Consider the following 22,229-nt stretch of genomic DNA (forward strand, 5'->3'; position numbering starts at 1 on the left):
GGAAGGGATGTGAAGGGTAAACAAAGGGGGAGGCTGCAATGCTTGGTAAGAAATGTACGCATTATCCTGCCCATGTAATTGTAACTCCTCTGTACAGCATGTTCACAAATAAAATAAAATTAAAAAAAAAAATAAAAGTAAAAAGTACTATGTTGGATGTCATTAAAACCAAACCATACTATTTCCATGAAGTATTATATAATTAATGGCATTTTATGTGATAAGAAAAAGATGATAAAAGTCAATTCTAGATAAATGGTAGTCAAAGGCAAACTGAGTTTGTAATATTTATATCAGAAATCAGACTTAAAGGCAAAAAGTATTATGAAGAACAAGAGCTTATTATTCTGTGATAGAAGGAACAATCCAGTATGAAAAATCCATGCTTCTTTACCTGTAAGCATCAGTTGATACAGGTTCAAAATTTATGAAGTAATACTGGACAAAATAATACAAATACATGTACAGATTGATATCCTTCTTGAGAACTGAATAGATCATACAGAAAACAAGGGTTCAGAAATCTGCAAAGAAAATAACAAGAAACAATGATTTTGTATATTCATATTATGACAAATGGAGCACTTTAAATACATTTATTTGAGGAGAAAAGAATCTTAACTTGTGCCTTTTATCCATATAGGCATATATATTTCATTTATTAGATATTTCCAAATTTTTCTTAATAATGAGGTGCTGATCATATTTGGTTAATTGATTACTGGGTTTTACTATTTTTGATGCTAATTTAAATAAAAATCATTCCATAATTGCATTTTTCAATTATTGCTAATGTGTAACAAAGATGATATAATTTTAATATTGTTAGATTTATTTATTAATTCTAGTAGCTGTATCAGAGATAACCTGAAATTTTCAATGATTTGATTACTTGCAACAAAGGATAGTTTGATTTCATTTCATTTCTTTATTTTATTTATTTATTTTTTGGCTATGGAACTTGAACTAAGGGCCTGAGTGCTGTCCCTGGGCTTCTTTGTATGCAAGGGTTAGCACTCTTACCATTTGAGCCTCAACATCGTTTCCAGTGTATGAGTGGTTAACTGGAGATAAGAGTCTCCTGGGGACTTTACTTCCCTGCCTGGACTGGCTTGGAATTCCAATCCTCAGATCTCAGCCTCCTGAGTAGCTAGAATTATAGGTGTGAGCCACTGGCTTCCTGCTCCAGATGTTCTTTTTTTTTGGGAGGGGGTCCGGTGGTAGGGCCTGAACTCTGGGCCTGGGCGCTGTCCCTCAGCTCTTCAGCTCAAGGCTAGCGCTCTACCACTTGAGCCACAGCGCCACTTCCGGCTTTTTTCTTTTTGCTTATGTGGTGCTGAAGACTCGAACCCAGGGCCTCATGCATGCAAGGCAAGCACTCTACCACTGAGCCACCTTCCCAACCCTCCAGATGTTCTTAAAGCTCTTTTTAAGAGAACTTTATTTCTCTCCATAATTGAAGAAGTTTGTAGTTTCTATCCAGACTTTGGTGCTTTTTTTCCTTGTTTCCACTCTGAGATATCTCTTTAAATTCCAGTTCCTCTGGAATCTGAAATAGCCTTTTCTCATACTTAAATCAGTTAAAACTTATTTCAGCAACTTTTTCCCCCTTCAGTCCTGGAACTTAAACTCAGGACCTGAGACATGAGCTTTGTTTGTTCAAGGCTAGCACTCTACCACTTGAGCCATAGCTCCACTTTAGATTTTTGATAGTTAATTGGAGATCAGAGTCTCACTTTCCCAGGCTGGCTTTGAACCACCATCCTCAAGACTCAGCCTTCTGAGTCGCAAGGATTACAGGTGTGAGCCACTGATGTCTGACTAAGTTTCAGGAACTTTTGTCACATACCTTGGGTAGAGCTGCTAATGGAAAGATTTAGTACATGTTGAATATATTTTAATTTCTGTCTGTTATTCATAGCTGTCTAATACCTTCAAAGTAGGTTTTATTTTTTTGTTCAGAGTTTAAAATTGTTATCTGCTGCTTTGGAAGTCAAGGAAGGAGAACCATCACCCAAGATTGGCTGTGGGCAAAAGTGAGAGATCCTATCTGAAAAATAAAACAAAAAGCTGTGTGGGGCAGGGCTCAGGTGGTAGATTCCTTCCAGCATGTGATGCCATAAGTTCAAACTCTAATACCACCTCCCCCAAAATGTCCAACATTGTTAGAGCTAGAATGAGAACTCTACCTCCTGTATTATTAAGCTTATTTAATATCTTTATCATCCACTCAGCAACTTAGACAGCCCAGTGTGCTTGACTCATTATTAGCTAGTCGTTATATCCTTACAATCATGTCTTGCATGTTTCCTGAATCTAATGACACCCATCTTTCCTAGAGCCAATACTTCAGTTTAGATCTTCATTTAACTGACCTTTCTTGTCTTTTTGCTTTATCCACTTCCCATACAGCCCAAGGAATCATCCTAGAAGACATTCCTTCCATTACTTTAAGAACCCTGTATTTTCCTTCAGTCATAAACCTACTTGGCTGGTCTTTGTGTAGCCGCTGTTTCACATAGAAACAATGCTAAATGCTTTTCTTGGACACATCAGAACTCTCCATGCTTTTGTGATTTTGCCCTTTATATCATGCCCATTAACATCATCCAACTGTATTTGGTTTTTCTCAAAATAATCTATAGCTCTCTATAACCTATTTACAGTATTGTCCATAAAATTTCTTCTGCCTTAAAGGATCCTAATCTCCTTAGTCAAGGTTTGTGTCTTTCAACTGTATCTTTTTAGTATCCACAACACCTAGTAAGCATTGTAAATATTTGTTGATTCTCTTTTTTGTTGATGATACTAGTACAAAGGATATTTCTTAGCAATGATACTCAAAGTATTTTACATACAAAACAAAAAAATGGCCACAGACATAAAACAAGGAAGGCGTTCGACATTTCTCATGGTATTCTGTCATTTATTCTTTCCTCAGGTACATTTTCTCCCCCAACAAGCACCACCACGCAGTTCTGTAGGAATGGCGGAACCTGGGAAAATGGAAGATGTATTTGTACAGAAGAGTGGAGAGGGCTGAGATGTACAATTGGTGAGTTACTTGAGGTAGTACTAGGGTTAGGTCTAGGTAATCTTTCTGTTAATAAGAGTAGTAGCGAGACTTCTGGAAGTTTCGGTTAATGATCTTCCACACACTGTACCCAATGATGATACCATTAACATGTGTTGATTATCTCCATAGCGACAGCCAGGTTTTAGTCTGGGGCTCTATATAATCAAGACACTTCGTTCCTGCAAAGTATTTTCCTCGATAGAGTTTACAAGTGTATTTCCTGCTGGTTTCAATGTCTAATCCCGGGCAATGAGTAATATGCTTCCCGTAGGCTCTTTCCCATTTTGACATGCCATATTATCGGGCTTAAAATGTCCCAGTGTAATGTCTGTAACTTAAGGTGGATCTTCCTAAGTGTATACTTATATGAAGTTTTGTCTTTTCTTCCTTTTTCTGGAAGAGTTAAATTAGTTAAGTTAGTGGGGGAGGGTTGTTTTTAATTTAATTTAATTTTAAGAGTGATGTAAGAGGGGCTACAATTACCTAAAGTAATGAGTATGTTTCTTGTTGAACATTGTTACCTCCTCCCTTGTTTTCTCTCACTTTCCTCCCCCCACCCCGCACCCCTCCCCTGTAAGGTGTGAAGTTCATTTCCAACATGGTGTCTTGTGAGTCTCACTGTTGTATTGGTTCACCCTTTGCCCTTTGTCTCACATTTTGTTATTCCCCTTCCCTTCCCCAGATCAGATAAACATATATGCAAGACACAGGATACCAAAATAAAAAACAGAAGCAACTGGGGATAAGCTGAAGGTGGAAAATGAAAGAAAAAAGAAATAAGTTCACACAGTATACTAAAAATCAAAAACAAAGAAACAAAAAAAGCCTCTCGTTTCAAATCTTGGAGTTTATTTCAATTAACATTATTTACTATGGTCATATGCACATAGCTATTGAGCTATTGTGATTCTCTGCTAGGACTATCCTAGACATATACTAATTATTACAAATGAGGAAACAATGGAGCCTATGTTCTTTGGCTCTGGCTTACTTCACTTAATATGATTTTTCCCAAATCTTTCTATTTCCTTACACATGGGGCAATGTCCTTTCTGATGGGAGCATAGATTATGCCCATTTCAACTAGAACTGGTTATATGATAGACTATTTTAATGACAATAACTTAACTATATAGGATAATATAGAAGTTTCCAGCAGGCCAATTCTTCCTATAAGCTTTCTATTAGCCTTCAAATTTCATTGTGAAGGTTTGGAACTTTACCTTTTATCTGGTTTTGACTCTGAAAAAGAGCAGTAAAATATCATTAAAAAGTGCCCTTTTCTCTTCATTGCAGTTAATTTCTGTGAAAATAGTACATATCAGGAACTTAATTTTGCCAGAATTCCAGTGGGAAGATACGGGCCATCTGTGCAAACCTGTGGTTACAACACACTAAATGGTATGTGCTGCCCCCAAATCTCCTATTTAAAAATCAGAATCACTACTGTCACTCCAACTAGCACTACTCCGTGAAATAAGTATTAAGGAAAAACTTGAAGAAAGACTCTGTGTGTGGGGGGGGGGGGGGGGGGGGGGGGGGTGGTTTGCGGTGGTGGTGGTGGTGTATATGTGTGTATGAGTGTATATGCTGGTCCTAGAGCTTGAACTCAGGGCCTGCGCACCGTATTTGAGGTTTTTTGCTAAAGGCTAGCACTCTGCCACTCAAGCCACAGCTTCACTTCTGGCTTTTTGATGCTTAATTGGAGATAAGAGTCTTATGGATTTACCTACGCAGGCAGGCTTTAAACCCAATCTTCAGATCTCAGCCTTCTGAGTACCAATGCCTGACTGAAGGACTGTGATGATGTCACATTATCTTAATTTTTCAAAAGAAACTTAAAATGGATTATTTGATTGTGAATTCCTCCTAGCCATTACCTAATTGGTTTAGTTATTTTTCATCTTATTTTATCTTTTGGAATTTGATCAGGTGAATAATTGCTATTTGAGTTATATAATTTGTCTCAATTACTAAAATTAATCTATATTATATATTCGTACCATACCTTGAAGCAGTGATGGAATTAGTTAAGACTCTTTATTGTCAGCATTCCTTTGTCTCCTTTGTCATTTTGATTATCCATCTTAGAATATCATTTAATTTTGTCAGATCGAAAAAAAAGTGCAAATAATAGTTTCCATTCCCAGTATGAAGTGGCGCTATGGCTCCAGCGGTAGAGAGCTCTCCTTGAGCTGAAGAGCGCAGGGACAGTGCCCAGGCCCAGAGTTCAAGCCTCACAACTGACAAAACAAAACAAAACAAAAACAAAAACAGAGGGAGAACTTGTTTCAAAATAAACCATTCCCAGAATGTTTCAAACACTAACAATTAATTTAACTATTCAAGGTAAAGGAAGAAAAGATTAAAAATATATATAACCTAGTAATATACAGGATGTTGATAATTTATTTTATTTCAAGACCACAATGGACAGTATTTTCTAAGAGTAGTCTTTAGAAACTTACATCTCTTTCCTGTTAGCTAAAGACAATCTTGCTATTTTTCATTATTATTATACTTGTGATTTTTGGGTGTTAACTACTGTCTCATCAATGCTGAAGATAACCTTACATTTCTTACAGAGTTCTTACAGCCAGTTCTGGATCATTTACAGAAATATTTGGTAGAATTGCTTTCAGTAATAAACCTAAGGAGAATTTCACATTTTATTGTGACATAACTATTGTGATTTAAATGCTATTGTGATATAAGTACTATTGCTATTGGAATATAAATAAATGATTTGAATTGCTCCATCCTGTATGCATCTTTTCCTTATTAATTTTAAGTGCTTACTCAACAATTTATGACCTTACTTCACACTTATTTTTCTGGCCTTTTGATTAAGATCTCAGAAAATAAAAAGAGGACTTCAACTGTATTTTTATTTACTACATGTACTCCACAAAGCACTGGATCAGGACCTTATGAGTGCCTGTTATGTTCATTTATCTGAAATATTTCATAATGCTTAATACAGCAGGTATAATTTACAAAATGTAACTCTGTTCTCCTCTCTTTTTTCTCTCTGTGAAAGCGGGCAAACCACTAGCAATCCGTTTGTGTACTTTTTCTCCTTATGGGGAGATAATATTACAAAACGTAACAAGAGGAAATTGCAATGAAAATCTGGAAAGCCTGGAAAAGCAAGTATGTCATTTGGCCCATCAGAACAAGCTAGTGTTATGAGTCTGGGCAGGGAAAAATTTACTAATTCAAATTTAATAATTAATACAGAATATGTATTGCTTTTGCACCAATATAATGAAAAACAAAAGTAAAGCAAAAAGTAAAAAAGTAAAGCAAAAGTAAAGCAAAGCACCACCATAAGTTGGGGACTTTTCTGTACTGTATGGAATTCTTCATACATACTATGCCTTTAATCATAATTAATTCTTAATTACAGGCTCATGCCTGTAATCCTAGATACTCAGATCTGAGGAGCACAGTTCAAAGCCAGCCCAAGCAGGAAAGTCTGTGAGACTCTTATCTCCAGTTAACCACCAGAAAACCGAAAGTGGCACTGTGGCTCAAGTGGTTGAGCGCTCGCCTTGAGCTGAAGAGCTGAGGGACAGCGCCCAGGGTCAGAGTTCAAGCCCCACGACCAACAACAACAACAAAAAAATCTTAAACATCAAAGAGAAGTATTAATGCACCAGCTTATAGAAAAATACAGTCTTAAGAAATTGTTCAGCCCAGTTGACCAATGCTCTTAATTTTAAAATCCACATTATCCTACAGGCTTCCTAATCACTGATGGTCACAGTGTTGTCGGTGTGGTAGGGAGAGAAGTCAGGATGTGCGGTGGCTGCCCATCCTCCGAATACAGATTCTAGAGTTTGACAAAGAGATGTTTGACTCTTAACACTGCCTCTTCCAAATGGTGTGCACTTTGGGTTAGCTTCTAAACCTCTCTGAGCCTTCAATGGGTGTAAGAGAATTAAGAAAGTGACTCGCACATAGCCAAGATCTGATTATTGAACGCAATGCGTATTTCTTTCTAGGTCATGCATATTGTTTCTGATGTGTTCTCAATGTGACTATGGGTTTGAGTTTTTTGAATCAATGCTGCCATCTAGTGAATAACTGAGCTCTATTCAGTCTTGACACTCCACTGCAGTAATGACTACATGGGTTCCCATCTTTTGGTCTCACAACAAAGAACCCTGCGGTACATTGTCATATTATCTACATTATCTACACCAGTGTAGATAACCCAGACCATCCTCACTGAAAATCTAGATAACATTTTTTCTAATTCATTGCTAAGTCTAATTCTAATTCATAGTTTGTAGAATGCAGTAAAAATAACTTGTTAGAAAAGTGAAAATGACATATGAAGTGCAGACTGTGTTATAAAAAAAAGTTATTGTATCTAACTGTATAAAATTGCCATGTCAATTGTAAGTATTTACTCTGAATTTCTGTGCTTATTTCCACTTGGGATTTATGGCAGTAAAGTAGCCCTGTCCCTGGATATATATTGATACAGTTTTATTCTCTTGGAGACAACCAATGATGCTTAATCAATGATGGCAGACAAAAAAAAAAAAAAAAGACAGAAAATAGTTGGCCCACAGTACTGTATTCTTTATACAATGAAAGAAAGAAACACTAAAAACTGTGTTATTCAGGAGTCGGAGGTCAGCTAAATTTCCACTTATTCACTGGTAGTTGCTTCTGATGTGTTTAGAAATAGTAGTGTAAAGTTAAACATTTCTTTTTAACAGATAGACAATATTGCAACAAAATCTCAGAATATTTCTATAGAGGTACAGATTTTAACATCTAACACTACTGAATTAACTGCTGAGAACATCACTTCTGCTTCTAATGTGGTTGGACAGATCTTCAATGAATCCAGAAAAGCTACATCTGAGGTAAAACTCAAGACGTTCGGTCAAAGGCAGTTAAGACTGCATCTCATGGCTGCAGCATCTTTCTGTAGCATACGTGAAGTCCAGGGTTTGATTCCCAGAGCTGCAATCATAAAGCAAGTGGGTAGGAGATGTAAAAGAAAGATCTCAAACTCTACTCCTTATCCCACGACCTGATTTGGGTATGGTTTAAATTTCTTTAGTCCATATTCTTTGGAAGGGTGCTCAAAGAAATTGAAAAAGGGGTCCTTGTGTATTGGGATAATCATGAGTCTTATGTTCATTTTCCAAAAAGTCCTAGAATAAGCAAGTCTCTTTTACTTTATTACTTTGTTGTCCATTACATTTCCCTTCAGTAACCCTGTTCTGTTCCAATGAATTCCATACAATTTACCACTTATCTTAGACTCTGGTCTCTTTGTTTTTAGTATTTTTGGAGCTTGGCCTTACGCTTCACCAACACTTAAGCCTAGTTTATACATTTCTAATTTGATAGCCCTCTAAATTAGAATGTCTGAAAACAATCAGTATATTCAAGATTTGCCAATGACAGAGCAGAGTGATAAGCCATTAATATGCACTGACCCAGCCTCTACCCATGGTGATCCATGGTCTTTTTATTTCATTCCCTTTATATTTCTTATTTCAAAAATTATATTACTCAAGAGCCTTTGAAAATTCAAGTCACAAACTAGTAAAAATAGAATTTGAAGAAACTTAGGGCCTCCAAATATAGAATTTATAGAAAAACAGCCAATAAAAACAGATAACTATATAATCAATTCCCAAAGACCTTCTCTCCATACTCCTGATCTTTGAAATGTAAGAAAACTACATATTGACTAGTTATATAAATACACACAATAAATTTTGCTAATTATAGCTACCTGTAGCATTTTTTTTTCGGTCACGGGGACTAAACTCTAGGCTTGGGCGCTGTCCCTCAGCTCTTCAGCTCAAGGCTAGTGCTCTACCACTTGAGCCACAGCTCCACTTCCAACTTTTTTCTGCTTATATGGTGCTAAGGAATCAAACCCAGGGCTTTATGCATGCAAGGCAAGCGCTCTACCACTGAGCCACCTTCCCAGCCCTTACCTATAGCATTTTAACAATTATCCCTGCACTTTTCTTATTTAGTCCCACTTTTGTATTCAAACATTTGTTTTTGTATTCTTAGGGATTGGAGGGAGTTTTGTAGAAAACATTACAGTACTATGAGGTCCAATTCAGAGAGCTGACCTTCCTAATTCACTAGCTTGATGTATATTCTCACTTTTTCCTCTACTGGTTCTCACTGCCATCTTACATATCTCGCAAGCAAGCTGAAATACTGGTTTTGAAATTTCCTTGCATCGTCATTCTAGTGATGCTCCTTCCAACTATAATACTTCATCATGATGATGCTAACAAATGTGTCTTCTATGATGACCACTGTCCTTCCCTTCCTAGGCCAAGAGGCTTGCTGTAAGCACAGTCAGTCAACTTCTGGATGTTAGAGAGGATATTTTTCAAGTAGCTACTGCTGATGCTAATAATGCCTTTACCACGTAAGTACATTTCAATTTAGCAAGATGACATGCAAAGTGCTACTTACTTTCCTAGGCTAAAGTATATAAAGGGGACTCTGTTTCTCTCATGAATGCAGTAACTTGCTGGTTCCTCTAGAATACAGACAGAATCTTTTGACTTTTTTCTCTTTTGCATTGGTAGTTGGATTTGAAGAGAGCCTGTGCTTGCTAGGCAGGAACTCTTTTACTTAAGTCACACTGACAGCCTATGTGTTGTTGGCTTTCCCCTTGATCTTGTTAACAGGAGGAATAGTATATATTACCTCTTGATTCTAGGGGTACTCGTGGCCTGAGCTGATTTAGATTTGAGCTTATGCCCCTAGCCTTGCTTAGCATGACCATGTGAGCAACCTCTACACCAAAAGGACTTTTCCAACTCTTTGATCATTGCATTACATATCTCGGCTCTCATTTCCCCAGTTTCTGGTACGTTTTGATTAGGTATCGTTTAGATTTTCCCTGCTTATATTGAAACAAAGAAACAGAATCAAATTTTTTTGTTCCCTCTGATTCCTGTGTTTTGATTACTTTTGTTGTGTATTTGTATTAGAACTCAGGAGTTTTATTCATAGAGACCTTTCACTGGGATTTGGTGCTTTTAAATTCCTTTCACAGTTAAGTGTGGAAAGCTCACTGCAGAAAAATAAAATATATGATGAGAAAGTTCTTAAAATTATCCTACCTTCATTTGCCTGTTAGTACATATTCTAGATATTTTATCTTTTGTGTATGTACATGTTCATAACTTCATACATGTATGTAATTACTTAATATGTTTACAACTTTTTTGTAACTTGATACTTTATAAACAATTACAAGTATAAATATCATTCGGGCACGATGGCTCACACCTGTAATCCTAGCTACTCAAGAGGCTGAAATATTAGGACCACAGTTTGAAGCCAGCCTGGGCAGAAAAGTCCCTGTGAGACTCTTACCTCCAATTAACCATTCACAAAAAGACCAGAAGTGGCTCTGTGGCTAACGTGGTAGCACTGGCCTTTAGCACAAAGAGGCTCAGAGACAGTGCCCAGGCCCTGGGCTCAAGCCCCACCACCACCACCAACAACAACAAAGTATAAATATCAATATATCATAAGCTTAGATTACTGTCTTATATAAGCAAGCTTTTGTTCAGTCACATCTTTGCTCTACAGGACATTTACATTGCTTTAGCGTTTTAATAATATGAACAGTCAGCACTCTCATATATAATCACTGCCTACACAATTCATTTTTCCTTAGGTGATATTTCTATGTGTACTTACCAGTTTTCTCACAGTTATAACCAGCATCTACTTAGGGTGGAGTCAAAACTGCATATAGTAAATAGGAAATCTGTCAATAAGGTGGGAAGACTGTATATGTATTAAAACAAGACTATGTTGAAGAAGAGAAAGTATTTTTGAGCAAAAGTCAATGTCATTGTGACCGTGTAAGATCTATGCTCATGCCTTTCCCCTATAAAGTGGTAGAAAACAGACATCTTGGGATTTACAACCAAACCTCTAAAATATTAACTTGTTATGTTTCATTGTATGCAGGCTTATTGAGCAAATGGAAAATTATTCCTTGACTTTGAACAACGAGTCAGTGGTGGAGCCTAATGTAGCAATTCAGTCCTTTAATCCTGGAATTCATGAGCATTCTGAAAGCGTTCGTTTCTCTGTACAGAAAGGTGAACTGTTTGCCTCATATGCTTATAAGAGCTAAAAGCATTATGCTCTGAATCATAATGTCCTATTCATGACAATGTAGACTGTTCAGCATATATTAATTGTGTAATTGTATTATTGTAATTATAATTGCATACTTGATTTCACTGTAATATTTTATGCTTGCTTTGTTTTGATTAATGTCACTCCAATTTTTTTCCTTCCCATAGGATCAAGTGATTCTCTAGTTTCTGGCTCCATATTTGCAGAAAATGTGAACACACTTAATCCAGATGGACAAACTGAACTTCAGATCTTGCTCAAAACCAGAAAAAGTTGGTCCCAAACTTTACTACATTTTTAATGCCCCCAAATTTATGGAATTCATAACTTCAAATCCACTGAGAGAGAAGTAATATCTACTTATTTTCACATTTAATAACATGGTTTGAGTATATCCGGCTTGAGTATATCTGATATATTGCAGAAATCTCATTTCTACTGTTTTACGTTGTACCTTTTCTTTTCTAATCCTCTTTGGAATGTAGCAGAATTGAAATGTTCAACGCATACAGATCTATTTCTACAGTAAACCCTGTTAAAGTGGTTCTGTTTTAGATTTCTACATTTTGAAACCATTGGCCAGACATCGTGGTGTGTGCCAATGATGCTGGCACTTGAGAGGCAGGAGTAAAAGGATCACAAGTTCATAGTAATGAGACCCTGTCTTAGAAAACAACATAAAGCAAAGATGTTCATTGCTTTTTTCTTTTCCTCTTGATCACTGAAAACATCATTGATTCTGAATACTAATCTTTTTGACAATTAAGTAAGTTGCTAACATGTTTTCTTTGGTCTGTAGTTTTCATTTAGTTTTTTATGTTTGGAGCTATGCCAAAATTTTAATTTATAATGTATCAATTTTTCCAATGCATTTCTTTCCCTGTATAAGTGGTACTCTGTGTTTTTCTTAAAGAAAACTTTCCCTCTCTGGACGTCATCATAGTAAATTCCTGAATAGTTTTAATCTTTCTATTCACATTTAAGTCTTTGGTGCACCTAGAATTTATGTTTTGTGTGTTTAGAAAAAGGAATCTATTTTTTATTCCATAAATAAACAATAGAGTTGAATAGGTTAAAAACATTATTGGGAGGCACAGGTCTAGATTAGACTGAAAGCACATTTTAAAAAGTTGCAGATAAAATTGTTTCAGTTGTTGTGTACAACATGTTTAGGAGTATAAACATTTTTGTTTGTTTTTTTGGGGGGGGGCCTGTTTCTCACTAGAGAGCTCAGGCTGGCCTTGACCTGACAATGTGTCACAGGATGGCCTCTAACTTGGGATCATCTGCCCCTGCCACCAAGTGATCTCATTACAAGTGTATAAGACCATGCCCTGCTCATGTAGCTTTCTATATAGCAAGACACAGTAAATGTATGTGTCGGCCTATGTCACTTCTTTCATTGATAAAACATAGGACAAAGAATATAACATTCCATGTAAGAAGAAGTAGTTCAGGATTGTACAGCATGCCAACTGTAGTTAGTTACACATATGTTCTTGAAAATTGTGAAGAGTGCATGTAAAATCAGTTGTAATCAGGGTCCCCATAACTCTCGTCTTGGGTTTTAATTAGTTTGCTTCAGTACCTCACAGTGCTCTGAGAAAAAAGTTTGTGGGTTTATGACAAAGTACACTACAAAGGATACAGATGAAGCGTTACATACACCTGTGAGGTGTGTGCGAAAGTGCAGAGCGAGAGGGTAGAGGCTCACTGCCTTTTAGGGATTTCCATGTTAGCTGTTGCAAAGGTGCCTGAAGCCTTGGAGTACCTTTGAGGCCTTGACTAACCTTTTCTTTTGGGGCTTTTCTAGAGGCTGTACTGCACAGACATGATCAAACATGGACAACTGTGTAGAAACGTGATTGGACAAAGAATAGGACTTAACAGATGAAGCAAGGCCTGTCTGTTCACATTCATCTTTCTTGGTGCCTCTGTGCAACATTCTTTCTTTCCAGCTATAGAATAAGACTTCTTCTGAAAAAGGGAGTTTTATTATCTGTCTGATCAAGTATATCAGAAAATGCCTTTAATTTTTTTGAGTTTTCTTTTTTTCACCTACTTTTCCTTTCATTATATCTTTAAGTAGTTCTCCAAAGCTCTTATCATTTAACAAAGCAGTTTATGAATACAATGTATCTTGATCACTGTCACCCCTTCAACATTCCTACTCACCCCTTCCCTCACTCTTCTTAATTTTATAGTATATATACTGGAATCTTGAATACATTTTCTCCCTCTTCTCCTTTTCATCCATCTACTCTTTTCCCCATGATAACATTCAATCCCTTTTCAAGTACCTACTTCCTAATATTTTATTTTGCTTAACTTTACCTTTCTAAGGACTTACTGTTGAGTTCTCCCTTTAATCTACCGTATTTCAGTTACTATATTTTTATATTCTTGCAAGCCACCCGTGTATTTATTTATAAGTTTGTAGAGAAAATCAAATTTCTTTTATCGTGTAGGTATGAGGCAGTACTGGTAGATGTCCACAAAATATGCATAATATAATATCTTATAACACCAACATATTATATTGCAATTAAGTAAAGATTCACCAGTAAACAATTTTTACTGCACTATACACAAATATTAGGCACCAATGCAGTTTAATAATGACATGAAACTGCTTCCTGTTTACTCCAAGATTTGTATGTTGATTTTAATGTCCTCTTTTCTCCCCACAGATAACTCTATTTCTAAAAAATTTGGCTTTGTAGTATATCAAAACAACAAGCTTTTCCAATCCAAAACTTTTATGACTAAATCAAATTTCAGTCAAAAAATTATCTCAGGCAAAATAGGTGAAAATGAGAAAGATGCTTCTGTTGAAATGGTCTTTAACCCAACGGTGAGTTTTTACACGTACAGAAATAAGGCTCTTCGTTACTCTTAATTATAAAAGCAAAGATAATTTGGGTAAATAAAATCTCCAGAAAATCTTTCTGAAAGATTATTTGAAGAAAGATTCTTTAAATCTATCCTCATACATATTTTTGTAAAACTATCTTAGCTACAAAATTAGCTAAGTTGAATTTTACATTATTTTTTGCTCAATCTACAATGTGGGTACTAATATTAAATATGTATTTTAACTGGTTTCTCTTATGACTATCTTATTCTGTTAATTTTTTCTATCTAATGAAGCATTAAAATATCAGTGATTGTAATTGTCTTATCAATTCACAGTACAACAAAAAAGTATTCCAACTTTATTCATATGCCTGTGTCTACTGGAATCTGTCGACAAACAATTGGGACACATATGGCTGTAAAAAAGGGAATGTAACTGATGGATTCTTGGGCTGTCAGTGCAACCACACTACTAATTTTGCTGTGTTAATGGTAAGAAGGTTTATCGTATCTCTTTTCAGAGAAGAATTTTCCTTATACTCATATTTAGTATGCACTAATTTGGAATTAACTTTAAAATTTAGCTTACACAGGTTCTCAAACTGAAAACTCAAGTGTAAATAGAATTGAAAAAGTGCTGGCTGGTAAAAGAAGGTATTGTATATGGATTTAGCATAGATTGAATTAGCACTTCATTTTTTCCTCATGGGAAGAAAGAAAGCTTCTGTGTAGAAGAGGAATTGATAAATACTGTTACACTGTTACTGAGGTTAAGAAGTTGTTATGGCCAGAGGAAAGCTACACAATATGTGAGTCTCAACCCATATTTTAAACATGTACGAACAGTTTAGTTACCTGGAGGTGAGTGTGTGTGTGTGTGTGTGTGTGTGTGTGTGTGTGTGTGTGTGTGTGTGTGTGTGTGTATTCTGGTACTGGGACTTGAACTCAGGACCTGAACCACTGTCCTTGAGATCTTTTGTTCAAAGTTAGTGCTCTACCATTTGAGCCAGAACTCCATTTCTTTCTGTGGTTAATTGGAGCTAAGAGTCTCATGGACTTTCCTGCCCTGGCCAGTTGTGATATATGATCCTCAGATCTTAGCCTCCTGAATAGTTAGGATTACAGGTGTGAACGACTGGCACCTGGCATAACTAATGCTTTTTTTCATTGGCATTGTTCAAATTATAAGAAAATATAAAATGCATGGTCTTTAAATTTAAAAAAAATTTTCTCGGGCTGGGAAGGTGGCTCAGTGGTAGAGCGCTTGCCTTGCATGCTCAAGGCCCTGGGTTCGATTCCTCAGCGCTGCATAAGCAAAAAGAAAAGAAAAGCCGGAAGTGGTACTGAGGCTCAAGTGGTAGAGTGCTAGCCTTGAGCTGAAGAGCTGAGGGACAGCGCCCAGACTCAGAGTTCAGGCCCCACGACCGGACCCAAAAAAAATAATTTTTTTCTCATAGTTGCTCTGTGTATTCTCAAAACTTTTTAATTGCAAAGCTGCCCCATAAAAAAGTGCCCTTACAAGTAATTGAATAATTACTGTACACACTATCTTTAGATCTCTGAAAGTTGTTAGTCTGTCTTTCACTTTTTTTGGTCTGATGCTGAGGACTGAACTCAGGGCCTTGGACTTGCTAGGTAAACATTCTTCCAATGAGCTAAGTCCCTAACCCCAGAATTGGCCCTTTTAAGAAAAGAGGTTTCTGGGGCGGGAAAGGTGGCCCAGTGGTAGAGCACTTGCCTTACATGCATGAGGCCCTGGGCTCGATTCCTCAGCACCACATAAGCAGAAAAAAAAAAAGCTGGAAGTGGCACCATGGCTCAAGTGGTAGAGTGCTAGCTTTGAGCTAAAGAGCTGAGGGACAGTGCCCAGGCCCAGGGTGGAGTGCTAGCTTTGAGCTGAAGAGCTGAGGGACAGTGCCCAGGCCCAGAGTTGAGGTCCCACAACTGGATTCCCTCCCCCCCCCAAAAAGAAAGAAAGAAAAGAAGCTTCTAACTGCTCCTTTTCTAGAAACTAAAAGCAAGAAATGTTAGCTTTAATACGCAATGGTATGAAAAGACACTTGGAATGTTTTTCCCTAGTAATGGGCTGTTAACACTATGAATTTTCTTTTTTTGGGGGGGGGTCCAGTCATGGGGCCTGAACTCTGGGCCTGGGTGCTGTCCCTCAGCTCTTCAGCTCAAGGCTAGCACTCTACCACTTGAGCCACACAGTGCCACTTCTGGCTTTTTTCTTATGTGGTGCTGAGGAATTGAACCCAGGGCCTCGAGCATGCAAGGCAAGTGCTCTACCATTGAGCCACCTTCCCAGCCCCCACTATGAATTTTCTAAGGAGAAATGCTCCATTTCTAGAAACTAAAAGCAAGAAATGTTAGCTTTAATATACAGTGGTATGAAAAGACACTTGGAATGTTAACACTATGAATTTTCTAAGGAGAAGTAGACATGTTTATTCCACAGTACCTATGATGTATCATATTTAGGATGGAGATCAATAGAATATGATGTTATTTGGCCAACATAACTGTAGATGATGTTGACTTTCATTGATGTTTTAGGAGTGGTTATTTAAAAATAAGCATCAACCTACTTTTTCAGAGTTTCAAAAGGAATTATCAGTATCCGGAGTCACTCGACACTTTATCCACCTTGGGATGTGCCCTTTCCATTGCTGGTCTGGCTCTGACTATCATATTTCAGATTGTTACCCGGTAAGAGGTGAAAGAGGTGCTTTTCACAAGAGAAATCACTATCCCGGTGTAGTGCTCCATGTGTGTTCTCAGCAGAACACAGTCCTGAACTAGAAGGGAAGTCAATAGTTCCACACACACATTTTGCAGAGGACATCCACAAGAGTCAAAGGGCTATATATAATAAATACATATTGATAAGTACTGAATAGGGATTTTTATAACTTCATTACTTTAAGACTGTAAGCCACAGGACCCCCAGAACTATAATGTGTCATTAGGATGTAACTGCCTTTGAACAGTAAGGAAAATGGTACTTACATAGTGAAGAGAATCAACTATCTTCAAGTCTGAAGATGCTTACCTGGCCAGCATAGGACTCATATGAGCACCATGCCACACATCCCCAAGCCAGCCTTCTATACATACTGCTTCCCTCCTCCACACCACACAGCACAGCACACACAGGCTCACGCTGCCTTTGGGAAATTACTAGGAAACAAAGCCAATTGATTGACAAAACCAGAGGAAAAAACTTGTCTCTCATGACAATGACATTAGGTAAATGTGAAATGAGGGTTAGGTGTGAGTGGTTCTTGTGAAGAATGTTTGGTTCTGCAACCTAGAAGTTACAGCTTCAAACCAAGGAACAGTTCTCAGGCATATTTTACAATAAGACAACCGATCACAATATGTTGACCACTTAACAATCAGCACGAATTCTCCAAAGTAATCTCTGGAACTTAGTTTCAAACATTAGTTATTGAAAGAGGGCTCTTAGAGGACTCATGTGTCTTGTGGAAAGGTCACCTGAAATTATGTATGCATAGGATATCCCAAAGCTATTAACTATTAGTTTACTTAAATTATGATGAATGACACTAGGAAGAATACCTATGAAACAAATGAAAAAAACATTTAAAATGTTTGTGGGGGAGGGCTCACTTCTTAAATGGAATATAAAACTCAATATAATGCTGTGGCTCATTTTAAGTGTATATTAGCCTTAATTTAAAACTTTTTAGTGAATAAGAAAAATGTAATTTCTGTACATTGTGTACCATGTAGTTGCCTAGTGTGTCCAAAGCTCTGGGTTCAATATCCAGCATCACTCTTCAAAAATTTTTCTTTGTTAAGGGCTGGGAAGGTGGCTCAGTGGTAGAGCGCTTGCCTTGCATGTGTGAGGCCCTGTGTTCGATTCCTCAGCACCACATAAGTGCTGGAAGTGCCACTGTGGCTCAAGCGGTAGAGCGTTCGCCTTGAGCTGAAGGGCTGGGGGACAGTGCCCAGGCTCAGAGTTCAGGCCCCACAACTGGCCAAAAAAAAAAGATTGTTAAAAATTTAAGCGACTTTTCTCTACATTCAAGTGTAGGTTCATCTATTACTGTGACAAAGCTTCTATTTCGAGGTGGATAACTGTCTTTAGAGCTTCTTCTGTATGCTTTTGTATACACTACATAAATTCTTAAAACTTAGAGATATCAGGGCTGGCAATGTGGCTTAGTGGCAGAATGCTTGCCTCTCATGAGGCTCTGGAATAGATTCTTCAGTACTACACAAACAAAACTAACTAAATAAATAAAATGATATACACACATATGAAGAAATCAATTTTTAAAAATTCTGTGGCTTTATCAGGCTCAATCAGATGTATTCATCCTTTGGTCTTTTTGAGGTCTTCCTGGCGATTGCAGTCAGATGGTCACTGGGCTGAAAATCAAGGTTCGGTTGGGATGCTAGGATGGTGCCATCTTTTCCCACCACTATTCCTTCAGAGCACTTCCATGTGGTTTCTACAGCCCAGTAGCTTTTCCCTAGATGCTCACAACTTCAAGGAGTGCCAGCCACTGAGAAGCGTGCAGTGAGGGCTGGGTTATGACTTTCACGTGTGCTAGGCTCTTTTATCTTGGAACGAAACTTCCTCCTTACAAAAGAAAATCCAGATTAAGAACTGTATCTTGTGACTACATTGATTTAAGACAAACATGTTAATAATTTTGTCCAAAAAGCTCTTTTCTTTCCTTCCCCTTATAGTTATTAAAAATGTCTAGGTTGTTGTGGGCCCTGAAAACACCCTGTTCCTTAACCATTGTTCGGCATGATGGATTAGTCAGTCATGGATGTCAGCTTTCTGGTACATTCTGTTATTTAAATGAAGGCACAAAGCAGGTTTGGGAAAGGATAATACTGGCAATCAGAGCTTGCTAGGAGCCATACTCGGAGAGTAGCTAGCACTGTGAAACTGATGATTGATTTTCGTTTCTTCAGGAAAGTCAGAAAAACCTCAGTAACCTGGGTGATGGTCAGCCTGTGCGTGTCAATGTTGATTTTCAACCTCCTCTTTGTGTTTGGAATTGAAAATACCCAAAACAAGAACCTGAACACAAATGATACTAACACTAATATTCCCTCTACTAACATAATCCCTGAAACGGACACTGCTGACATCCCCAATCCCTCGTGTACGGTGTTTGCTGCCTTACTGCACTATTTCCTGTTAGTGACATTTACCTGGAACGGACTGAATGCGGTGCAGCTCTACTTCTTTCTAATCAGGACCATGAAACCTCTTCCTTCTCATTTTATTCTTTTCATCTCATTGGTCGGATGGGGTAAGTATTTGCATCTCTATTTGTTAAGAAATTGAATTTTGCTGTAGTCCTTTAATTTAAACAAACACTGAGTACAGGCCTACTATTAAAAGGCTTGGAGGTGGGGGAGTAGAAGATGAAGTAATAATACTAATAATTCTTTCTGCCTCGGACCTTGAACTCTAGTGAAAGGGGCAGATACGATCAAGACTGTTATGTTAGATAGGATTACAAGATATTCAATAGCTAAGTGCGTACAATCATATAAAATGATGTTTATCGAAATGAACTCCAAGAAATGGAAGCAAGAGGTTTGTTTGTTTTTTGGGGTCCGGTCGTGGGGCCTGAACTCTGGGCCTGGGCGCTGTCCCTCAACTCTTCAGCTCAAGGCTAGCGCTCTACCACTTGAGCCACAGTGCCACTTCCGGCTTTTTTCTTTTTGCTTATGTGGTGCTGCAGAATCGAACCCAGGGCCTCACGCATGCAAGGCAAGCGCTCTACCACTGAGCCACCTTCCCAGCCCGAAGCAAGAGGTTTTTATCTTGTACTGTTTGCTGTTCTCTTTCCTTTTTTTCTTTGGTTTATTCCCTTATGCCACTGTTTTTTTTTTTTTTAACTTCTGTACCCTTTGTCTTGTATATAAGTTTATCTGATTTGAGGAGGGGAATGGAAAGCACAGAAATGGTGGGACAAAGGGCAAACCAATTCAGCAACCTATTGGACACTATGTTAGAAATGAAGTATACGACTTGGGGGTGGGGGGAGGAGGGAAGTTGGGAAGGGAAAAACAGAGAGAATGAGGGAGGGAGTGACATTGTTCGAAAGGAAATAGACTCAGTACTTGACTTCTGTAACTGTACATCACCTTTACAATAAAATTAAAAAGCAATTTTTTAAAAAAAGTTACAAGATAACATAAACAAAACATCTCTTTATTAGTTCATTTGCAATATAGACCATAACTAATTAATTTCCTCGATACTTTAACATAAATATTTTTTAAAGAAAGCCAGAGTGACTCCTTAAGGAAAGAATTCGTGAATTTTTTTATTAGATTTTATCCAAGAAAGAAGGGAAAGTCATCTTCGTGGTGCACAGATTTAAATTTATTTACATGAAAGAGAATTCTTTCATTTTAGGACAGAACTTGTTGTAGGAGGTACCAAGAAATGAGATTTAGTATACAATTGGTATAGAGAGTCAATACAAAAAAGAAAGAAAAATGAAAAATTCTGTCTAGTATTGACCTACATCTATGGATCCATCCATTATCCAAAGTGGAAAGAACAGTACATCTGAAAAGGGTCAGATGTATAATTCATTCATGGTCTTTTATAATTAATACTGGTCTTGGATAAATGATTAATTCTATACATCTCTTTGTTGAGCAGGAGTCCCAGCTATTGTAGTGGGTGTAACAGTGGGAATTATTTATGCTCAGCATACGAAGGATCCCAACTGGGAGTTAGAATATCGACAAGAGGAAATGTGAGTTTATATTTAAAATGTCCATTTCTTTGAGAAATGATGATAACCACAAGGTCTGTGAACTTCAAGCCTCACTGTACAAGTATACTTCACTTTATGTTGTCATATTTAGCGGTGGATATTTTCAGTTCTCAAAGGTTATATTGTATTTGAATTGAGATGCTGGAAATTTCATATGTCAAAACCCCTGAACAGTCAGTCTCCACTTTCTGAATTTGTAAGTCTAATCTTTTTACATTAAATTTGCCTTTCTTTATTAAGTCTGAAAATCAGTGGTAGAGCTCCTTCTTAGAATACCATATGCTTTGGATTTGAGCCACAGCAACAGAATGATAATCATATCGATGATGACAATAATGATATGACAGTAATAATAATTTAGGATTGCCTGACTCAGAAGCCTTATTCTTTCCACTAGCTCATACTGACTCAAATATAAATATGGAAGAACCAAGTCTAGTATGCCTAATTTGTTTTGTTATGTTTGACATAGTCTCTCTATATAGCTGAGGCTTCAATCTTGTAATTCTCCTGCCTCAGCCTTCTGAATTACAGAAAGATTACAGGTGTGTACCTTTATACTAGTTGTAGTGGGTTGAATTCCTGGAAGTGATTATAAATGTGCAATATGTATAGACATATAGGCTTTAAGCAGGTATTTCAGTTAGGTGGGTGCCAATAATATTCATATTGTAAGAAACCAATATTTATACTTTTCTTTCTCATGATATAATTTCTTTTCTTCACAGTTGCTGGTTGGCAACTTTAAACAGCAATGGTTTTATATCACATCCATTTTTGTGGTCATTCCTAATACCTGTAACCATTATCCTTATCACCAATATTGGTATATTTATTGTAATCACAGTCAAAGTGCTGTGGAAGAATAACCAGAATCTGACGAGGTAAGAATCTCTATGAGTAGAAGCTGCCAGGCAAGACCAATACAGTGGACCATACAGCACCACAATACACTCATAAGAGTTTTCAAATTCTGAAACATAGGCAGAGCTGTGTGATACTCCGGAGAGATTTAATCAGAAGCTACGGTTCAAAAAGTGGACTTTTTTCATCTACAATGTGGGACTACTACATTACTTACATAGCATGTCTCTATGTTGTGTGAATCCAGAGACTTCAAGGAAAATACTTCCCTCCCCAGCCCTAAATATTCAAATCTAATTTGAATAACTAGAGAAATGAGGATTGTCCAGAGATGCTGGGACACATATTTTCTTTTTATAAAACAGCACAGTAAGCTCTATCATATAAACATTGCTTGGATTTTATAATAGGTTCATGTTTTAAATTTTTCAATGCAAATATATAAAATTTGGGTATTTTAATTAAAAAATTAGATTGTT

At 37.2% G+C, this 22,229-nt stretch overlaps 1 protein-coding gene across 1 annotated transcript in view; it reads left to right on the forward strand.

The window, feature by feature from the left end:
- Positions 1-22,229, forward strand: part of Adgrg7 (adhesion G protein-coupled receptor G7) — a 36,083-nt gene that overhangs the window by 8,646 nt on the left and 5,208 nt on the right. Inside the window, exons 2-14 of the mRNA XM_013024094.1 lie at positions 2,942-3,055; positions 4,373-4,477; positions 6,117-6,229; positions 7,810-7,959; positions 9,406-9,503; positions 11,069-11,202; positions 11,410-11,514; positions 13,933-14,096; positions 14,435-14,590; positions 16,695-16,807; positions 19,055-19,398; positions 20,769-20,865; positions 21,615-21,770. Coding sequence (XP_012879548.1) covers positions 2,942-3,055; positions 4,373-4,477; positions 6,117-6,229; positions 7,810-7,959; positions 9,406-9,503; positions 11,069-11,202; positions 11,410-11,514; positions 13,933-14,096; positions 14,435-14,590; positions 16,695-16,807; positions 19,055-19,398; positions 20,769-20,865; positions 21,615-21,770 — 1,849 coding nt within the window. The remainder of the gene's footprint in view (positions 1-2,941; positions 3,056-4,372; positions 4,478-6,116; positions 6,230-7,809; positions 7,960-9,405; positions 9,504-11,068; positions 11,203-11,409; positions 11,515-13,932; positions 14,097-14,434; positions 14,591-16,694; positions 16,808-19,054; positions 19,399-20,768; positions 20,866-21,614; positions 21,771-22,229) is intronic.

This window comes from Dipodomys ordii, unplaced genomic scaffold (genome assembly GCF_000151885.1).
Source record: "Dipodomys ordii isolate 6190 unplaced genomic scaffold, Dord_2.0 Scaffold73, whole genome shotgun sequence".
Lineage (NCBI taxonomy): Eukaryota > Metazoa > Chordata > Mammalia > Rodentia > Heteromyidae > Dipodomys > Dipodomys ordii.